The sequence below is a fragment of the Ornithodoros turicata genome, unplaced genomic scaffold (genome assembly GCF_037126465.1).
Source record: "Ornithodoros turicata isolate Travis unplaced genomic scaffold, ASM3712646v1 Chromosome190, whole genome shotgun sequence".
In the NCBI taxonomy this organism is placed as follows: domain Eukaryota; kingdom Metazoa; phylum Arthropoda; class Arachnida; order Ixodida; family Argasidae; genus Ornithodoros; species Ornithodoros turicata.
In genome coordinates this window covers 19,436-37,023 of record NW_026999332.1, presented here as the reverse complement: position 1 = coordinate 37,023, position 17,588 = coordinate 19,436, and the positions used below count along the sequence as shown (strand labels likewise).

Sequence of the window (17,588 nt, the reverse complement as noted above, 5' to 3'; positions counted from 1 at the left end):
CAACAGCATTTGTTCTTATTAGGTTTTTGCCACATCCTAATGTGAATGTCATGTACTCAAAGTTTAATTATGTAAATATTTGCGAACTGAACTTGGAAATTTGCCAACTAAATGCCACTTTTTTAAAGGTCACTAAAGGTCACAAGAGCGTGCCGAATTCACTCAAATTCATGATAATTCACAGTGATATTCACGAGCTATCCCATCGGAAAAAATAGCCGAATTATCATGATTTTCGGAGCACCGGACCATAGCGCGCGATGACTTTTTGAGCGCAATGGCTCTCAGTGCGACGAAAGGAGGTTCGGAAGCCAGCCCACAGAGTGATAGTAGAAAAAGTAACAGTTCCTAAAATTGGGAGAGGGAAAGCATTATCCCAGCGAAAGTCGGACGTGATAAGCCGTGCCTGTTTTATCTCTTTCTGCGATGTCGGGGAGGGCTGGGTTTCCAACCTCCTTTCGTCGGACTGACAAAGATTGCACTGAAAAATACATCGTGCGCTATTCTGTGCGACCTCCGTACAGCATAATGTCCGGCTATTTTTTCCGATGGGACAGCTCCTGAATATCCCTGTCAATTATCATTAATTTGACTAAATTAGACACGCTCTTCACATTGGTGGGGTAAAAAAGTGACCTTTACTAAGCAAATTTCTGACTTAAGCTCGCAAAAATTTACATAATTAAACTTACCTTACACGACATTCACATGAGGAGGTGGCAAAAACCCAGTAAGAACAAATGCCATTGACCGCATGACTCTAGGTGGTGTAGTTTTTTTATTATAATTCAATGACACGTTTTCTGGGACACCCTGTATAGCAGGAGTACAGCGTAAAGACAAATATGAGCAAAATGTGGATTTTGTTGCAACTTTGGCGATTTTTAATTAAAGTTCAAAATAGAAATGACCGGTGCTGTTTGCGCACGCTGAAAGTCGTTGTACCTGACATATTGTGCAAAAAAATTTATAGTTTGGGACCGTCCGATGGCGAGGAATGAAATGTCAAAGTCGTTCCGTCAGAAAGCGCCGTCGACGAGTCAATTTCTTTGGGAATTTTTTTCGGGCAGACCACAAAACAATATTTGCTGCTCCCGTGTGTATGCGTGTTGTAATACAACACATATTTTTTCAAGGGAAATTGGTGATTGTGTCCGGACCACCGTGCCTGAGTTGAGATTGAATCACAGAATCGAGGTTTTCATTTGCAGCCGTCCTGCGGACGGTTTGCACAATATCCACTCAAGTTTCAAATGAAAAGAAAACATTGGTCCAGGGATATCTACCTGAAATAAATTCACATTAACAAAAATGCCATTTCATCTACTCCCGCGTTTGTCGATGTTGTTTTGCTCGTGCGGGCCGCTGTCATCGCCCCCATCATGCCGGCTCGGAACCGGCACTGCGAGCAGCGAAAAGGCGAGGCTGAACGGAAGCCGCTGCGCCTGCGCCAACCCTCCTTGAAGTATGTAATCATGTTCGCGAACCGAACAAGTGCCTGCGTTGTCCATTTGGGGGCGGTTGTGAAACGCCTTCTTGTTGTAGGCCTCACACAGGTGGGCAACGTCACGACTGACGCCCTGGGAGAATGTGCGTCCTGGGCTGACTTCTAAAGTGACACATGCCGGAAAGCCTCTCACGAAAACTCTGGAAAAATCCCCGACAGTGCAGGGGTTCGAATCCGGCTACCTCCCAGTCTCGATGTGACATGGTCAGCACGCTAACCACTGAGCCACGCGAGCTGGTGCGTTGTCGATCTCTGTCGTCCAGACTGGCTTTGTCCGCACCTGAGGGATATCATGATTAGAGGTGAGTGCGGTAAGCAAACTTGGACCCGCACCCGCACAGTACCCGCGCGTGTGTGACCCGCACAAGCAACAATTTAATCTCGGCGACCCGCACCCACAGTGCTGTCTGTATACTCGCATTCAGACCAGCAGGGGGAAGTGAGCGGTATACACGCGTTCACTCGTATGTCAATAGAACTGCAGTTCAACAGAGAGCCGTATATGTCTGCATTAATAATCGAACTTCTCCTCAAGTACTTGACTGCTGCGGTCTGTCACATGGGTTTATTCGGCCAACGACATAGGGCACTGCTGAGCTCGAGTGCTACAGAAAGGTATCACTTAGTTGGCCATGGAGTGAGGGTGCACCCGCATTTTACCGGCTACCCACATGAATTCCTACCTGCAAATCGTGACTATGTGCGGGTAACTGCGGGTTCCCGCGGGTTTAGCCACACCCGCGCGCAGCTCTAATCATAATCGCTGCCTAATCACGATTCTGCGCGATGTGGATCCTGCGTCAGTACGATTTGATTGTAAGATTCTATCTAATAAGTTCAGTGCAGCGGCTGACGCAATTTCTAGGTGTGGCGGTCGCATGCGAGACAGGGGTACCCTGCAGGCAGTGTATCTCGTGAACGCGAGAAGCTAGGACGCCGATCGAGGTGTCGTTAAAAAGCTCCTGAGAGGTTCTACATGGACCTTATTCGACGTCCGATTCAACAACGATAACCAAAATTTTATGGAACTGCATAATTGAAATATCAAAATTTTTCAAAAACAAAAAAATATCCCAAGTCCAGGGTGTCGATTCGCCATGCGAGATGACCTTGCAGGCAATGCGCACATGCACTCGTCATGGGTGTCGCAGCCGCGAAACGCCAATGCGCGATTGCAGTCAGTTGGCACCTGACGAAGGAGTCACATTTCAAAAAAAAAGGAAGGCTTACAATTTGCCACAAAAGCGCTTTTTTAAAAGAGCATGGGAGGACTGGAAAACAGATATATTGGGAGAATTAGAAATTTGTATTGGGAGTCCTGGGACACACATTCTCCCAAAAACAAGGGGGTAATCCTGGAGGTCAAGAGAGCTTTCCTCCCCCTCTCAATATCCCGCGACCTGCCCTCCTCGGTGGTGGTACTTCTGGAAGAACTCACCCATGGTCGGCGACTCAGAGGTGGGTAACGCCACGACTAATGCTCTGCGGGAATGTGCTTCCTGGGCTGACTTGTAAGGGAACTGCGCCGACATATGTCTGACAACGTCTGAAGAAATCCCAGGAAAAAACTCAGGCGGCACAGTCAGCACCGGGATCAGAATCAGGGTACCTCCCAGTACCGACGTGGCATGACGAGCACGCTAGCCATTCAGTGACGCGAACTGGTCTTCCTCGTTGATGTCCTCGGCTGGGAGTCTGCAGCGTCATGTGTCCCTCCAATACTGAGGATAGCGCCTTCTTAATCCTCATTTTCTTTCTTTTCATTTCGCCCCAGCCCGTCCAGCGTATCGACTGGTCGCTCTCCTTAGCAGATAATTCACGATTGCCCATCAAAAGTGACCTGCCATATGACATCACAAGACGCAAGAAGATGCTGGGCGAGGCCACCGAAGGTGCGCTCCCACCCGCTAAGCAATTTTGACAGAAAATTCACACTTTCCAAATGAAACACTTTGCGTGACCGTTCCTGAACGTGGAATGCTTATATGACGCAGTATAAAAAAGAGTGTTCCAAGTGCCTTCCCCCGGCTTCATTACCAGAGAACTCTACGGTTAGGCAACGGAAACCACAACGACATAATAATGTGCTGAATAAAAATTACACAATTCCCACACACAAGTTTTTCCCCTGGAATGCGCTGAAGAACAGTAATGGTCATCGTGGAGGGTTTCGTGTGTAACAAGATACGTAGCAAAGTAATAGTAACGAATCACATATTTTACGCCCGAACTCGCCTGGGACAACTGTTCTTGAAGTTCATTCATTCTGTTCCCCATGACAGGAGCATTTCCAAGTTTTGATAAGGCTTCTCGTTTCAGTCTGTCGTGCGCTCTGTTCAGCACGCCGATTTTGTCCACTGCGTCTGGTGCTTTCAGTATCTCTTCAACCTCCTGCGGGAAACAGTTTGTTACTTAAACTCACGATGTTGAGTGCTGCCACATCATTTCACATGTTTTTCGACTCCAGTCCTCTTTGCACACGTGTAAATTAATTCGTAGGCAAGCGTCATGAATACAGCTCTCTAACGAAAGAACACTCCGCACTCTTGTACAACATGTCTACCGTCGGAAATCTCATCACATGATAAACAAAGTTCGCACCAATTAGGTCTTGCATACGGAGTCTGTAAAATAAATGAAACGTGTCCTATATTCCTTTTACTCAGGTAAGATTTATTTACATTTGGAAGTCAGCAAAACAAAAGACACCAAGTCGCCATCATACGATGGCGATGGCCTATGTCTCACTTAAGTTTCCTAACCAGTGGCGTAGTCACAGTGGGGAATCCCGGGGTTGAAACCCGCCAAAATCGTGCTTTTACTACATCTGGGAGAGGGAAAACCAGGGTAAAATAATCTCCCCATGTATACCTCCCGTAGGACCCCCCCTGAAACATATGTTTCTGGCTACGCTACTGTTGACAACGGTCAACTGCATATCTATGGCAATGACCACCGCAGAGTGTAAAGTATCAGCAACTGGACGCATTTGGAATTTTGAAGCAACGGTATGAATTCTAGGAATCGGAGGCTATACCTTCGATGCTTGTAGGCGGCTCTTTTCTATCAACCGCCGGTATTTCACCAGAAATTCAACTGTTTATTGTGCGCGTTAGTGGTGTGTTTCACATTGTTTGTTTCATTAGTATAAGCATAATGATTCACCTAAAACTGCTAGCATGGGTATTTCGTGAAAATAAGTAACGAACTGCGTTCCCAAGCAAAAATGGCATTCGTTCGTATGTAGTGTCTTAAAAGTCACACTGAACACTGCGGTGTCACAGAATGAAATCCTGGCAACGGTTGCTTTAACATTCTTCCTTCTGTGTCCGACATTTTCTTTCTGCCTTCCAGGATATTTATCACGCATACTTCACACACTACTGAACTCATGCCCATTCACTTGGCGTATCAGGACCTCTCTACGTTCGTAGACCACTCATTCCCACGGCGCTTTGCGTTCGCCAATCCTCAGAAAAAGAAGTCATGCACGGAATGAGGTCGCAACTTACGTCTGTGATGGCTAATTCATATTCCTGGTCAATATTCTTCAGGACCTTCTGGTTGTGGACGAACGCAGCTTGCTGCTCATGTAAAAGAAACAAAAAACGCCCGTTGGCTACATACGGTTTCTGCACATGTCTGGCAAATAATATAGATGAATAGACTGATTATACTAAGAACCACGTGTCCCGGTTATCCTTTATGACCATATCCGAGGATTTCAGCAGAAGACCGATACAGACACGTCCCTATTTCTATTGCTCATCCCTTGGCTCACGCCCATTGGCAGGATACTGTCACGTCTGTTTTGTCCTCTTTTAAGGAGACTTCTCTTCTATATATCTCCTACCTAGGACCACTTCTCATACGTTGCTAGGACACCTTCTACACATAACCACTTCCACCCCTCGCTTGAAATAAGGAATGTCTTGAGTGGTGCTGCCCCCGCGTTTTCTGGTGTAATGATGTTAAAAGCCACATACATTACATGCGAGCATTGAGGAGCAGCTTATTTTCCCCCGTATATGGATGCATGCGTATTTGTCACGAAAAAGATTCCTGCCCAGACAGCTGACCGAACAGTTGGCCTCCGATTCACAGGACTGCTCTTTGCAACATCGAGCTCAAACGGGCAGTAACTAGCCCTTTAGTCGTTTAACTAAAATCACTACAGAAGTCTTGAAATTAGGTATAATTACTAGTTCAACTACATCTTACCAGCCGTTATTAGAACTGCTTTGCAGCCTCATCTGTTTCTAAGGTTTCCAGGCGGATCCAAGCTGATTGAGTGCGGATACGGTGAGACAATAGCCTCCTATATTCGAGAATACCTGTCCAACTGTAACGCGATCAGACAGAGCCGCCCGAACCCTCTGTCTCTGACGCCCTCCGCAAGAAGCGCTGCCTCCCTAGGATACCGCTCAGCGATCGCCGTGATTTCTTACGCGCGATATTGCAGAGCCAAATTGATGTTGTGTGGCATATTAACGACTTTTTAATCCTGTAGCACGAAGTAAGGCTTGCGATAGCTAACTGGATAAGTTGACAATATAGAAAAAAATGTGCATTGCATTATTTTCGAGTTTGTTTAATGATGAGGGGCGCAAATGTCGGGATTGGCAAAAAAAATATGGATTTCGTGGCAGTAAGACGACGTCGAATTGTAGTAGACGCTACGAAGCAGGGACATGATGTGAGCATGTCATGTGTGCAGGGAGTGAAAGAGCATGCAGGAAAGGGGGCGTTTATTGATATACGGGCCAGGAATCCTGTGAACACACAGGCGCTAACTATCGTATTTTATTGGATTATCTATTTATTTAAGACGGATTGTCTCGGTAGGCGCGGCTAAAGCCACTGTCGACGTAAAGCTGAAAAGTGCGTACAAACAAAACACTGGCAAGTAAATACTCGTGAGTATTTTGTTTGCATGCTGTTCTAGTGCACGTGTTAGCTCATTTCTTAAATGCAGCTAGTGTCTTTCGTGAGAATGGCTTCGAGGGGAAAATTTATTGACATATCGTTCTTGTCCGTTACCCCAGGAGAAAAATTTGCGAATAGTGAGCAGAAAAAAGTTGACAACTACTCACTCGAACAACTTCCATTGATGCACTGCTGGGGACAAGGTTAGCTAAAATTGCCGGTCAGTACTTCGCCTACCCATATTGCTTCAGTTGCGCTTGAAACTGGCGTGCCCATATGGCATTTGAAGGTAAGGACAGTGCACTGCATGTGTTTACTACACAAAAGAAAGTCTTGCAACATCGGGAGATGTGAGATGAGATAAATCATGGGGTGCTGATCTTAAACAACCGTGTCCCCTACAGTACATCGCCTAGAAAGGGAGCGTTTTAATTCTTCGCATTCGTTTAATGTAGTCCAGCAGCACTCTTCACAACTGCTCCAAAGGGATGCTTCAAATTCCTTGTCTTTTTCCTTGTTTTATCGCCACTTGAGTGTACGTTTTCAAGCTATGCAGCAAGGAGTAGCTGTCCAGACAGGTAGAAGATACCATATGAAGCCGTGGGGGACATGTTTCATGCAAAGGAAAGACAAGGAAAGAGCCAAGGGCTTTTGCACCAGGCCAAGCAATTTTTATTAAATTAGGTCGTCTGAGAGCAAGACTCTAATTTACGAGCGTTTAAGTGATCTACCCAAATAGTTTTGGAAGATGAGCAACTGGTATTTTATTCATCCACTGTTGACTTGTCTTTTTGTGGGTGGTGTACGATGTAAATGCATCTCGACGTAGCGGAAGATCCTTGTACAGGCCGACGCGACAAGAAACACGGGATGTGTGAAATATGAGTTTTATTACATCTATTAAAAAATAAAGGATCCCACAGCGGAGTCTAAATGCCATTCTTCATGTAGTATACTACTAATAATAATCCCTGAGCAGTTCATTACGTTAAAATGTACAAATGCACACATGCAACGGTAGCGATGAAACCCGGATTCCTCGTGAAATACTTTTCTTTCTGAAGCACATCGTCAATTTTACCCCGCGGGAATAGGTCATGTTCACTGACTTTTTATCTGCGCTGCACGCAATTGAAAAGTGTCTGGCATACGAGGCTCATCCGCACCGCTGGTGTTGGATGTGTTAAGAGGCCATACCAGTCGGGGAGCAACTCCGATTCACGGTTTTCCCGATTCTAGATGGCGCCACGGCCGCCGTCCTTCTCACGCCGTTCACCTCCGACTCCGAAATAATTCCCATTGTATATGGTTGACGTCGCGAGTTTAAGGCGGTCCGCACCCTCTGCGCTGTTTGTCGAGAGATAAAGTGTCGGACTTTGACACGAAATGTCCGCAGCTCGATTCGAGACATTCACGTCTTTTTGCTTGTCTCCTATTGCTACATGAGTACCTTGTTATTTTTATTTTGTTGTTATATATTTATGCTACAATTATTGTTTCCACGAGTCACGGGCGTCTGTGCTGACTGATTATACAATTTTTAGTTCCTCTTCGTATTGTTTTACTAGTGCATACTTACTGTATGCCGAGGTAACAAGTGTGATCGGATAGTACGGATGGCAACATGGGCAGTACACACACAGATGGTATTATGAACGAACGTTGCCAGCAGTGAGTCTGAGCACAAGGCGATTGCCAATTAAGAAATCAGGAAATGGCAAAGGATAGGTAACTTCATATTCTATCAAAGATCACGCGAGATGTCGGTGTTTCGGAGACTCTCAACTGGATGTACCAGCGGCTGTAAATTAGGCGTTAAACACACAGCGCTTACAATGCCAGTCAGGAAATTTTACTGCTCGAAACAATATTCCGAAATTCTAGAAACAGTTTATTGTGCACCGGGCGAATCAAGCAGGCGCATCACCCAGGGAGAGCGTGGGAAGAGGAAGAACACGATGGCGATGGACGCAGGCCTGTCTCACACCAGATGTGACCAAGAGAACGGTTTGGCCTTCTATGTGGGAGACTGTTTATTGTGCACCGAGGGAATCAAGCAGGCGCGTCACCCAGGGAGAGCGTGGGAAGAAGAAGAACACGATGGCGATGGACGCAGGTCTGTCTCACATCAGATGTGAGCAAGAGAACAGTTTGGCCTTCTATGTGGGAGACTGTTTATTGTGCACCGAGCGAATCAAGCAGGCGCATCACTCAGGGAGAGCGTGGGAAGAAGAAGAACACGATGGCGATGGACGCAGGTCTGTCTCACGTCAGATGTGAGCAAGAGAACGGTTTGGCTTTCTATGTGGAAGACTGCTTATTGTGCACCGAGGGAATCAAGCAGGCGCGTCACACAGGGAGAGCGTGGGAAGAAGAAGAACACGATGGCGATGGACGGAGGTCTGTCTCACACCAGATGTGAGCAAGAGAACGGTTTGGATTTCTATGTGGGAGACTGTTTATTGTGCACCGAGGGAATCAAGCAGGCGCGTCACCCAGGGAGAGCGTGGGAAGAAGAAGAACACGATGGCAATGGACGCAGGTCTGTCTCACACCAGATGTGAGCAAGACAACTGTTTGGCCTTCTATGTGGGAGACTGCTTATTGTGCACCGAAGGAATCAAGCAGGCGCGTCACTCAGGGAGAGCGTAGGAAGTAGAAGAACACGATGGCGATGGACGCAGGTCTGTCTCACATCAGATGTGAGCAAGAGAACTGTTTGGCCTTCTATGTGGGAGACTGCTTATTGTGCACCGAAGGAATCAAGCAGGCGCGTCACTCAGGGAGAGCGTAGGAAGTAGAAGAACACGATGGCGATGGACGCAGGTCTGTCTCACATTAGATGTGAGCAAGAGAACGGTTTGGCCTTCTGTGGGGGAGACTGGTTATTGTGCACCGAGCGAATCAAGCAGGCGCATCACTCAGGGAGAGCGTGGGAAGAAGAAGAACACGATGGCGATGGACGCAGGTCTGTCTCACATCAAGTGTGAGCAAGAGAACGGCTTGGCCTTCGATGTGGGAAACTGTTTATTGTGCACCGAGCGAATCAAGCAGGCGCATCACTCAAGGAGAGCGTGGGAAGAAGAAGAACACGATGGCGATGGACGCAGGTCTGTCTCACATCAGGTGTGAGCAAGAGAACGGCTTGGCCTTCTATGTGGGAGACTGTTTATTGTGCACCGAGCGAATCAAGCAGGCGCATCACTCAGGGAGAGCGTGGGAAGAAGAAGAACACGATGGCGATGGACGCAGGTCTGTCTCACATCAGGTGTGAGCAAGAGAACGGCTTGGCCTTCTATGTGGGAGACTGTTTATTGTGCGCCGAGGGAATCAAGCAGGCGTGTCACCTAGGGGCAGCGTGGGAAGAAGAGGAGCACGATGGCGATGGACGCAGGTCTGTCTCACATCAGATGTGAGCAAGAGAACGGCTTGGCCTTCGATGTGGGAAACTGTTTATTGTGCACCGAGCGAATCAAGCAGGCGCATCACTCAGGGAGAGCGTGGGAAGAAGAAGAACACGATGGCGATGGACGCAGGTCTGTCTCACATCAGGTGTGAGCAAGAGAACGGCTTGGCCTTCTATGTGGGAGAGTGTTTATTGTGCACCGAGCGAATCAAGGAGGCGCATCACTCAGGGAGATCGTGGGAAGAAGAAGAACACGATGGCGATGGACGCAGGTCTGTCTCACATCAAGTGTGAGCAAGAGAACGGCTTGGCCTTCTATGTGGGAGACTGTTTATTGTGCGCCGAGGGAATCAAGCAGGCGTGTCACCCAGGGGCAGCGTGGGAAGGAGAGGAGCACGATGGCGATGGACGCAGGTCTGTCTCACATCAGATGTGAGCAAGACAACGGATCATCACATAAATCATGATGTCACGGGGTATGGTCATGGGGTCATGGTACAATATACGTAACCTTGAATATATACAACTGTTTTCAGGAACAAACTTACTCTAGGCTTGAAACGGGTAAAGTCGTCTAGTAGTTGTATCTCCATATTCGCAAATGGTTTTGCACTACTTGTGAAGTACCACAGAGTAGTTTAGCTAGCAATTTAATTACTTATCTATAGGCACTGCCATCATAAATCGAAACATACTTACGTCAGTCACAGTCTGCACGTCAGGCAGCTTCCCTCTTTTACACAAAGATGAATACGTCTGAAAAGAGGCATTAAAGTATGTGAGAAACACATCGCGTACCTGCTCAGTTATTGCCCTGAGCGCTAAAACGTCATCTTCGTAAGACATGGAAAATTCCTTGCTCCCCTTTTTCATTTGTGTTCATCACGCAACTAGGATATCTATCATAGCACTGTGCTATTTTATAATACGTTTCCTTCTGTCGCTTAAAATTGATTGGTACTTGGCGAAATCCAGCCCACCAACGCTCTCGTGTCACAGCCGAAATGTCACGGCGAGGCCTAGCAGTCGTTGGCGAAGGAACTTCTTCAGTTCAAGAGTATGCGTGTCAACGCGCACAGAGAAACCACTCGCGCGGGAGAGTTCAGAGCAACGTTTGTGTCAAATTATGTAAAATGCGACAAGCTACAGGGGCGAAACGGGCGAAAACAACGAACGTCACCAACTTCATTCACAGTGCAAGACGCTAAACGAGCGAAAAGGTATCTGCTACTCTTGAGATTTCTGAAAATATGGTGCAGCCCGTCAGGAAGAACGACAATACGGTGATAGGAGCCTTTAACGTGCAGAACATTAGTGCACATGTTACTGTTACAGAGACTGTCCTGGTACTGGGGAACTGCAACGTTCTCACCTTCTCGCACACCTGCCACCAACCTACTGCGACACAAGGCTCGTCGTAAGTTTCCCATACCACAACAGAAGACATCTATGCCAGCGCCGCCATCTACTGGAGTAATGATGAAACTATCTTGGCGATCAAAATAGACCGTATGCAAAACCGAGCGCCATCTCGTAGCAGTCCCGAGAACCTACCGACATTCCGCCATGTATGAGGCGTCCCACCCGTCCCGAGCAATGCAAATGATTGCCATAAAACAATTTTCTCGCGTGTCATGCTTCTCACATATGCTGTTTCAATATCTTACTTATGTTATCAGACGCGCGTTTCAAAGGGGAATGTAAACCAGGTAAGAAAACCTCAAATATATCTATTCCTTATTGCAACGAAACTGTTGAGCGCGGTGACATAGGTTGGACAATAAAATTACGTTAACCTAGTGGAACGATGCTGTTATCCCATCCCAGGTGAAATGTATACAATTTAGTACAGCTCATTTGAAAACTTGTTAGTGCACTTTATACAGCAGACACATTTGGTGAAAAAATAAACGCTTAGTACGATTGCAGTTCTTGCTATGAAACCCGCTGTGATATGCACCGTTACGCACTGGTATAAACTGTGGTTTCCTCAGCTCGGTGAATCTGAGTTTTCGTTATTTGAGCATCTCCCGTATAACTGTCATGTTTGGTTGCACTGCATTTCATGTGACTGTTTACCAGACAGAGTGTCCTCCTTACCCATAACAGCACAATGTACTGAAAGTCGAGTGCAATAGGGGTGGACGGGTAAGTGGAAGGCCTTGAACAGACTCGTGAAACTAAAGATTACTGATAAGATGCATACCGTCCACCCCTACTGCACTCGACTTTGAGTACATTGCGCTGGTGGACAGATGCGCCCCTCAGACGGTTCACTCTGACTGTTTCAATCATTTAGTGCGAGGACATCTCATGCTTGCCTTACAGTCACCTTCAATAGCTTCCCTGGGGCAGAAATGACTGCTGGCAATCAAGAGAAAAGATAAGTTCAGTGGTGACACAGGAAAGTATGCTCACGGCGCTTGAAAGAGGCTGATTTTGCCTCAAACGTACCAAATGGAAAATGGGGTGTTCATGAATTTGCTGCGCTACCAGACTGCACATTCAAGAAAAAGCCAGAGAGAAAACTACCAAGGGAACGCGTAGTAGTGATGCAGAACTATCGATAAGTCATACATAGTGTCCGTAACCATAGCTAGTTCTAGGGTAATTGGGCATCGATACTTGCCGCAATCGTACTATGTTTTTATTGTGTACCAAATGTTTATACCCTATACAGTGCAGTAAATAGTCCTTAAATAGTCTGTACTGAACTGTCTAAATAGGATGGTATTAAACAGCTGCCTTGCGCTTTGTTCACGTAATTTTCTCTCCCAAAACCGAAATATTATGATAATATTATATTATAATAATATTATATTATAATAATATTATATTATAATAAATATTATGTTATAAACCGCACGACGTGAAGAAAAAGAGAAGATTCCAGGCTGCGGTGATTGTAAGTTACTTTCCTGCGTGACTTGGTTTATAACGGCCTGTTTCTGGAGCATTTGTGAGTTCGGTAATAAACCTCGTTTTGGCGCTACTTGACTTCGTTCCGTTCGGTTTTTCGTCGTCGCAAAGCGGAAGGGCGTTCGCCTTGAGAATGGGGGTTTAGGTTCCCACCAAACTGATGGCCAACGTGTTGATGATCAGGTCCGTCTGTTAGGCTGCGGAGAACATGCAGCAAAGCTGTCCTTAGAAGGCATTCCGTTTTCGTGATTTTTGTTACTGCCACTAATGACCCACTCACTTATTTTGGTTCTCTGGCGTCCCATGTTTTACATCTTCCCCCGCCTCGTTTTCCTAAGGAACCGCTGAGGAGAAGAGAACACAGACGCAGGACAATCCACCTCAAAGTACGTCGCACTGACGTAACCAGAGGAAGTGATGGATCTTCAAATCCCCAACCCCAAATGGTACCTTTGGTAGTGCATTTCGGAGACGGAAATGAGGGAAATTTCCCCCTCTCCCATGTAACGTGCTTCTAGAACGCGTCCCGAAATATTTTTCTGGCTACGCTGCTGGTACGTCAGCTCTGGTATTCGCAATGCCGCAGCGTAACCTTGCACTAACGACTTTGTTTCCGTTACGCATAATATATGTATTTTTTTTAGTATGCTCTGGTCCCAGAAGTTCTCACCAAACGCATCCACCGCCTGGGAACCTTGGGGCATTGTATCCTATACAAAGAGTATATAACTGGGTACCCTGTCTTAGACATTATCAGGGAGTTCAAGATTCGTCAAGAGCCTCCAGTCGTGAAGTGCAAAATGAATGCATGTATTGTAAATTGTAGTCCATATGGTGAATGTATAATGCATATAGTTGATCAAAGGGAGGAAGAGGGGAAGTTCACGTCCGCAGATACGTTTGTCGCCTTCTTTTAACAAACCTGCGTCCCGTCTGAGTGCAGCACTGTAGCGGTATAATGCATATAGTGTTAATGAATAGTGTGTGAACATAATGTATGTACAGGATGCATATAATGTGTGTAGTAACTGCTTATAATGAATGTAGTAAATGCATATATGTAGTGTACCTAACATTTTCCCAGATGCTGTTCTCATATCTGAGTCATTTTTATTACCTTGTTCATAACCAGGTGACTTCACAGATTACATTGTGATAATAAGGTAATACATGCGCACTTGTTTAATAGCTTCACTGTGCCCAGTAAGACCTGATTGATTAAGAGCATTTGGAAATTACTGAGGTAGCTGCATACATGAAATATCTGCCCAGCTATGTCCACTATGCTGATGGGAAAGGCCCGATAATGAATGTCAAATTCTTTCCCGCGTCGGTCACACGTTCAACATGCACTCTTGCTCAGGCAATTTCTCTTGTATTTTGAACACTACCCTTGGATATTTTGGCTTCTCCTCTCATCCTAAATGGTGGATTGTACAATTCCTTGGGGGAGACACGAAACATTGAAAGTCTTATCTACCATTATGGCACCACAAGCTTCGAGGTCATCTTACAATCCTCTACTCTGTACTATGTCCACACCAGATACGGACCCACCCCAAAGCCGGGAAACAAAGCTGATGTAGCCTACTGTGTCGCAGTCAACAACTGCTTTATATGTGTTGTAATGTTTATAACGCGAAAAAGATGTCTCTTTGCATTGAGAGATGATGACCTCTGGATTCTGACTTCAGTAGTATCGAGTACTAATCTTATGTTGGGGATCTTGCGAAAAGCTTTGGAAAAATTCGTGTGTGTTTCCTGTACGGCTGGAAATACTGTCATGTCTCACAATGCTTCCCGTCTGTTTAGAGCGCGAACCGACGCTTCGCGTTCTTGGGGATATCACGTATCACACAGAAACATAAAACACGTAACATCTTGCCCTGCACATAATAATTCGTACAGCCATAAGGCACGCAATTCACAGGCATGGCTTGCAGCAGTGGCGAAATGGCGTTTGTTTTCCAGCCAGTTCGAGACCCAACGGGAAGCAAGATGGAGAGGGGGATGTGCGCATGCGCCGTGTTTCTGTCGCAAGTGGCGGACTGTCTAGCCGTCTACTCTTTTTCTGTGTCCCTATCGTATTTATAACGTCGACATGAAAACGACGAGTTCAGCATTGACTCAGATGATGCCTTACTTTAAAATGAGTAATGTAAATGTAATTTGAAGTTTGTTTTTAAAGTCAAAGTTCATTTTGTTCAAATTTAAAATTTGAATTCCTCTGCCTAGGTTAGAAGTGTCTTTCTCCTTGCTTGTCCAGAGCTGTCCTAACCTGTCCAGACATGCCATGATGACGTGACACATGAAGTCCCAAGATGTTTGGAAGATGTGATGTTTTGTAACCAGGTAGTCAACTGTCTGTGCACCTATCTACCCAGTGACGGCCAGCGGCCGCACCGGACCGCTGTCTTCGAGGTGGTGTCGTTCATTTTAAGTTAAACTATATCTCTCCGTTCTATTTCTATCGCTCTATTATGACCACGGCTAGCCGACAACACTACACACAACGCCCTCTGGACACGAGATAGATGCTCCCAAAATAGTCTGGTGACTCAATGGATTATCTCAATTCCTTTGGGAGGTCCTAATGACTAATTAGTACACCTATCGCTGTTCAGAAACAAATTACGTCAGATCGTACAACGGCGCCGCCGACTTTGCAGAGCGAAGCTACCATAGCAAAAAATCAATAAGTCATAAGACGCCACGTTTAGATGTGGCATCTCATACTGTAATATTTTTGTTGCAATTCTTTACATATTATTATGGTCGTGTTCTGGTCCATACTACCGGTAGCCCTATCTAAGGGTGACTACCAGGCTCTTCCATCTTCTCGAGCCTGAAGGCACGAGTTCCTCTCGGAGTGCATGTGGTGTCATTATACAAAGCAATAGCGAACTAAGTCGTGATAACAACCATGTTCCGCAAAAGATTACGGCAATGACTTTCAGACGATGCAGCGGTTGAGGTGAAGCCTTCTTTTCTTTCCGTCGTGGTGGGAGTGGATTTGGAACGCGAATGAAGACACGAAAGCGGCTAAAAACGTGACCCCGTTTGCGTGTGCCACTTATACAAAGAAGCCCCGTGTACCTTAGTGTAGGAACATGGTTTTGTGAAATGACTGTGTTCTCCGTCCGCTCTGTTTTGGTTTCGTTATGTCTACCAACGTCGTGATTTACATCGCGGCGACGTTTCGTCGGTAGAGGTCCATTGCAATTTAATGGCATCCAAAGGGGTTGTTGGCTGGTCGTGGTCAGTATATTGTACTAGATTGTGTAACTTATGTCTATTTGATTACACATGTATGGTTTGCTTGTAGAGTCCTCTCACTGCTCATATTGGCACTATAAGTTGGGTGTCAAACAATACAGGAAGTCAAACAAGAGCAAAGTGACTTACCAGGAGAAGACCTTTAAAATCGTCGCAGGTTACTGGCCTTCCATTTAGCATTTTTGGTACAAGGTTCTCCGGAGAGAGAAGAACAGAGACGAGATTATCCAGTTGTGTTTTGAAGTCTTCACGCAATCCTGTAAGTGCGACATGAACATCATGAATCCAATGCACAAAACAAGTCGGGAAAACAGTTTTCCGCAAAAATAGCGCTCAGGTCAAGCGCGTCGTCATGGAGTTGTAGCTTCTGAGTGCCAAAGTTTACAAAACGCAAATATGTCAAGTATTTAAGACTCGTGAGGCGCTTACAAGACACTTGAAAAAGGCACTCAAAGGCCAAATGTACTCTGGAGCACACTAGCTGAGGAGAAAATCCTGCTGTGCCGGCGTAGCGTACGCATCCATGACGGGAAATCTTGGCTCCAGGGTCATATCCTGGAGTCAACACCTTTTTCCTGAGTTGCTTGATTTCCTTTTAAACTCGTTAACTTTACAAGCCCCATTTCGAATAGAATCCGGCGTATTATAGAGGTATGACCAAGGTGCCCGTCAAGTGGAAGCGTGGAGTGACAGCGGCCTGGAGATTGAGTCGTATTGTCCGTCGCGCCTCGTCTCTGGAAAAGTTCAGACCTGTCTCTTTCCTTGTCCAAGAGTTTCACGAGCGGGCTGAGGTTGTGCGTCATGCCCTGTGGCTTATGTCATATGAGCCATGTCCGCGTGTGGTGTGGTGTACGCGGTGTGCTGTATCTAATGGCTGTGGTCGAGGTTTGCATTCTGTATGAGAAGCAATCAGAAGTAAGACAAATGTCTTATGCCAACGCAATCTCATCGCATTCATTAGATTAGTCGCCCTTAAATTTTCCTTCCCTCTCTGATTTAGCCAGGGACGATCGCCGCATCTAGGCGAAATGACAAGACGATCATCGTCTGACAAAACGTTCGACGCAACTGACGAAACGCTACCCGATGTAGAGGTGCTTTTGAGAAGAAAAGATAAAATTTTGCAACTGGAGAAGACAATGAGCTACAACGAGCAGGCGCGGCCGCCGATTCAACATAGAACTGCACCTTCACCGCGTAGCACTCTCCTAGCCAACCATCATCTCCAATGATATCATTATCTACCCCAATAAGTGTTGCAAAAACGGCGTACGCCTCGCGTTCTGAACAAATCAGGACAGATAACGATATAATTCCAGATTATTGTTGACTAGGAGTTTACTGTGCGGCGAAGTTCACATGTAAGAGCCCTGGTGAAGACATTACTAAGACGCTGCATGAGTTGGTACTAAAAATTAATGTTCGGCCCCTATCCAAAACTGAAGTTGAAGCTTACCACGGACTCCCAGTAGGATCTTCAGAACAAACTCATCATCCTGATAAGATTTAAGAAGCGTTCTGCTGTACAGGGATAGCTTAAAGCCAAAGTTGAAA

The 17,588-nt window shown here is 46.1% G+C and overlaps 1 protein-coding gene across 2 annotated transcripts in view; it reads right to left on the bottom strand.

Annotated features, from left to right (window-relative positions):
* The window catches only part of LOC135373034 (atlastin-2-like), an 83,273-nt gene that overhangs the window by 46,500 nt on the left and 19,185 nt on the right, over window positions 1–17,588 (bottom strand). For both annotated transcript variants that reach the window (XM_064606347.1, XM_064606348.1), the window contains exons 2-5: window positions 16,164–16,291; window positions 10,539–10,595; window positions 5,020–5,091; window positions 3,743–3,898 (exon numbers count right to left, since the gene is read on the bottom strand). In XM_064606347.1, coding sequence (XP_064462417.1) covers window positions 3,743–3,898; window positions 5,020–5,091; window positions 10,539–10,595; window positions 16,164–16,291 — 413 coding nt within the window. The remainder of the gene's footprint in view (window positions 1–3,742; window positions 3,899–5,019; window positions 5,092–10,538; window positions 10,596–16,163; window positions 16,292–17,588) is intronic.